General features: G+C 42.3%; 1 protein-coding gene across 1 annotated transcript in view; it reads left to right on the top strand.

The window, feature by feature from the left end:
• LOC107266249 (polypyrimidine tract-binding protein 1) overlaps positions 1-4,730 on the top strand; it is a gene marked incomplete at its 5' end in the record, with an annotated part of 5,310 nt that extends 580 nt beyond the window's left edge. The window contains 4 exon segments of the mRNA XM_015736552.2: positions 838-930; positions 1,050-1,266; positions 1,354-1,495; positions 1,596-4,730. Of these exon segments, the coding sequence (XP_015592038.1) occupies positions 838-930; positions 1,050-1,266; positions 1,354-1,495; positions 1,596-1,664 (521 nt within the window).

Below are 4,730 nucleotides of genomic sequence, written 5' to 3'. Positions count from 1 at the left end.
TGAAATTTCAATTATTTTTTTTTCACGACTCGGGGGGATTATATTTCGAAAATTGGCTTTTCCTCTGCCTGGCTTTTCCCCCCCGCCTCTCTGATGGTGTCGGGGACAAGAAATAAGGGACGATTTTTAAGAAAAAATATATATGTCGCGTCCACTCGAACGAGCTCAACGTATGACAACTTTCGGTTTTCTCTGGACTGGATTCGCTCCGTTCTCTTGAGCCCACACCCCCCCGCTCTATTACGAAATATTTTATTTTATTTTATTTTATCATTTATTTATTTCTCAAATCTCTTCGTTCTACATAATTACATTTTAATGATTTTCCAATTATTTTCGAAATTTTCAACTTATTTTATTACTACAAGCTATTCACCACCGCCTCACGTTCACCGTTCTCTATTACCTCCAAGCATCTCTTCTAAATTTTTCATTAATATTTTATTAATAATCAGTTCCAGACACCTTAATATTATAAGCTTTTGCTTAATTTACGTATTTATCCATAGTATTATATACATGTATAAATTTGCATACATTTATATTTCAACTATACTTGTCACGAGGCCCACACGACGTTTGATCATTGAACGATATTCGCGATCCTATTGTAGTCGATTCCATAAAATAATAAATAATATTAATAATCAGTCAGTGATCAATCGTTCAGCCTCTCCTGCATGTCCTATAGAACAAGGGCCACTGGCCGATCCTCAATCGGCCCTAATGTCCTTGTACCTTGGAGAACAAGTACTCTATGCATACATATATGTATTCGAAGTAGAACGATTCACTTCCGGATTAAGATGTGAGATATTTGCATGTTATGCAATCTAGGCGTTTACGGGGATGTACAGCGTGTGAAGATCCTCTACAACAAGAAGGACTCGGCACTCATTCAGCTGGCCGAACCGCACCAAGCACACTTAGGTAAATAAATTTTTGTTCACGTCTAAAACTTCACGTCACGTTTAGAAAATGTAATATTTGTGTCGTGGATGAGGTAAAAAATTTGTAACTAAATATTTTTCATTATTTGTCAATTCCAGCTATGACCCACATGGACAAGCTTAGGGTGTTTGGAAAGCAGATCAGAGTAATGCTCAGCAAGCATCAGGCTGTTCAGCTGCCAAAGGAGGGTCAACCGGATGCGGGGCTTACCAAGGACTATACCAACAGTCCACTTCATCGGTTCAAGAAACCCGGTTCGAAGAATTATCAAAATATTTATCCCCCGAGCTCCACTTTGCATTTATCGAACATTCCGTGAGTACAACAAAGAGCACAACGTGATTGCGGCTATGAGAATAAGGAATAGATTCTCAACGATTGATTTTCTTGTATTCATTACAGAGGCTCGGTGTCCGAAGAGGAGATCAAGGATGCCTTCACGAAAAATGGCTTCACAGTGAAGGCCTTCAAGTTCTTCCCAAAGGATAGAAAGATGGCGCTCATCCAAATGCCCAGCATGGACGACGCTGTGGCAGCTCTGATCGTGAGTAAACAAAAAAAACCGAATTTCAATTTGAATAAATTCTTTATCTCAATGCTCTTCCGTACCACGCGCTTATTTCCCCTTTCTTTGATTCATCCAGAAAATGCACAACTACCAGCTGAGCGAGTCCAACCACCTGAGGGTGTCGTTTTCGAAGAGTAACATCTAACAAGAGAGGCCGCCCAGCGAGCCGCAGTGGTTCCAGCCCTACGCCCTAGTCCACTACTGGTATCCCAGTGCTATATACGACTGATCAGCGAGTCGCGACGCACCCGTCGCGACGTTCGCATCGTTCGCAAGGTGTGTCGCCGCGGTGCACGGAGAAAAGACGTGAATGCGATGTGTGAAAGACTGCCGTTAACGTCCAGCTTCCAAGGATAATAGCGGCGTGCAGTGTCCATCGTATCTCGTGCCTGGAATCCGTTCTGACGGCAGCTGGGGATCGAATAGGGTTGCGAGCCACGTAAAAATGGCGGCCTCGAGAGGCGCGGAGACACTGCCCGTTCTCTCTGGCTGAGTTAACGTATCCGAGGGAGTTAGGTTAGGATAGGACACTCTTCTTCTGGAGTACGCATAGGTCTCCCTCGTCATCACCCGAACGGAGACTCCGCAGCCAACTTCACAGCCGGAGGATAGTCCATTGGCTATCGATGACACTTCCTGTAAGGTTAAATCGTCAAAATTTTTCATACGAGAACTGGCAAGGTCTCCCACCTTGAGAGAGCAAGAGAGATTGAGAGACGGAGTGTAAGAGAGTGAGAGAGAGCGTAAGGAACGAGGGAGCAGTACGAAGATACAGGAAGCGGAAGTGGATGAAGGGATGAAGATAGGGATTGAGTAAATTCCCATAGGTAAAAAAAAGGCTTTTGGCTGAGAGTCCTCATTCTTGTACAGAGTTAAACGTATGAATCGTAAGATATATATATTTTACAAGCATGACGCTAGCCGGGGACGCGGACAAGTACGCCACCGCGTTCTTGACGACCCTCCCCCTCCCCCCTACATTGATAAGAGTTAAGGATTTTTTTAGCTTAGGATGATACAGGCAACTTTGTTCGTAGGTTCATTCATATTATAGACATACATACACGCATTAATTACATAACACTGATACTACAGACACGTATTAACGAATACGCAGCTAGATTAATTGATTAACCGCGTCGCACGTGTGCGCGTCAGGATCTACGCGCTTATGACTTTGCGGAGCTGATCGGAGCAGCAGATTTGCTGTGACGAAGAACTGGATTTATATGAAACTATAGTCTACTCGTGATAAGGTACAATAGTACCAGTTAGTAGACCCTATCTTTCTTCTTTTTTACATCCATATCGCGCGAGACGGTGCTAACGTGCGTACTTGTTTCTAGAAGTTTTTATAATCAGAAAATTGAATCGTCCACCGCGAAGTTCATCGTTTCACGCTATAATGCGAACGAAGAAAGGAACTTGAAGAATATTCAAAATTTCGCTGAATTCACGCCGTAAGAACTTTATTTCTATTGGTGCCGATGATCCGATGGTGCATGGTGAAATCACGAGAGATTGAGGAAGAAGGCAATTGGCAAAAGAAAGAAAAAATGGAAACGAAACAAAGTAATAGGGAAATAAGCAATCCATCGCGCACGTCGTCGTTACCGACGGTTATTTTTCGAATTTTTATTATTCCCATTGAGAGTTCAATTGTAAGTATTATATTACACAGGCGCACAATCCACGCCCACGCGACGTTTAATTATAAAAAGCAAAATACACACACTATACACAGGAGATTTAGCTTAGGTGCTTAGGACTTGCGTAGGCTTTTATTGTATCGTAATGAAGAAAAAAAAAAACAAGTAAGCGACGGGGAGGCGTATAAGTGAACATTGAACATATCGCTATTTCAAAGTTTCTATGTACAACACGCATAGAGAAGCGTCATGATGGGTCTGAACCGTTAGGTCCGGCATGTATGGCTGTAATTTAATTTAATTAAACCCCTTTGTGTCTTCACTTTGTTAAGCCACCACTTGAATATCTCTTTCTTTGTCTCCGCCGTTCTATCCCGTAACTAATACTTGCCAGCGTGCTTCTCCGTGGCAGAAATTATCAGCCACCACGTGCCAAACCTACCGTGTCGCCATCTGCACGAGCCTCGATAAAGCGGACAACATGGTAGCTAAGAGTCTGTTGTGTTTAAGAGGTTACTGATCGTTCAAGATATAATAGGTGTGTGACGATGATACGTTTAATCAGTACCAATCAGCGACGCATTAACAATGTCTGATCGGTGTTAAGAAGAGAGCCGTGAAATGATCGGATCATGGAGTATTGTCGGTGGATGATTGTAAAAAATGGTTCTGATACGTCAGGTTAAAGGAAACGAAAGAATTGATGTCTCCCGAGATTAGAGCAATGACACACGACGACCATGTATTTCCCACGACGCAAGAATCACGTCATAAGATGACGCCTGTTGCTTTCTCAAACGCAAATCATGAAATGCAGTTGATACGCGCATGCGTATATTTTATTAGCACACGCGCACTCTCTCTTACACTATTGCTCATGCATTCATAAATTACATGTACCTAAGGGACACGCAGTCACCATGCGATTTGATCGTGATACTGGCAATTTTTTTTTGTTCCGTGAAAAGTCAAAGTATTACGGATCGTGCATGAAGTACCAATAAGAACTATTACTCTAGAGATATTATAATGGTGATTAGTGAGTATCGTTGATGGTTTAACCGATCGTGAATCGATCCTCCAAGACCGATCGATCGATCGTTCCTTTGAATATTTCATTGATTATACTACTGTCTCCATTTAGGAACAGTGCGGAGGCTAATAAGACTTCTGGATTACTGTAATCGATCGTATATCAACTCACGATCGATCGATCGATCTTGTACGAGCGATTGCAGCTCGCCGTACCACGGTATTGAACATTATTCGTCTGACCGACACGACGTTCTGTTGGAGTCAATTAAATCTTAAAACAATATATTAATTAGCGAGTGCGCAAGAGTACTAGGGACAATGGGAGAGAGTGTCAGTGAGAATGGGCGAGTGCATCGGAGAGAATGCGAGCGAGAGAATGTGAGATAGAAAGAGAAAGTAAGCCTACGAGAGAGGAAGTACGCGACGAGCAAGAAAGAAAGGGAGGAAGGGTGGTAAAGGATAGAACAAAAAAAATAGAAAAAGAGTGTAAAGGGAGTTATTGAAAAAAAAAAAAAAAAAAAAAAAAA

The sequence above is a fragment of the Cephus cinctus genome, unplaced genomic scaffold (genome assembly GCF_000341935.2).
Source record: "Cephus cinctus unplaced genomic scaffold, Ccin1 Ccin1_scaffold0306, whole genome shotgun sequence".
Lineage (NCBI taxonomy): Eukaryota > Metazoa > Arthropoda > Insecta > Hymenoptera > Cephidae > Cephus > Cephus cinctus.
Note: the sequence above shows the minus strand (reverse complement) of the source record. Positions and strands in the feature narration are given on the sequence as shown.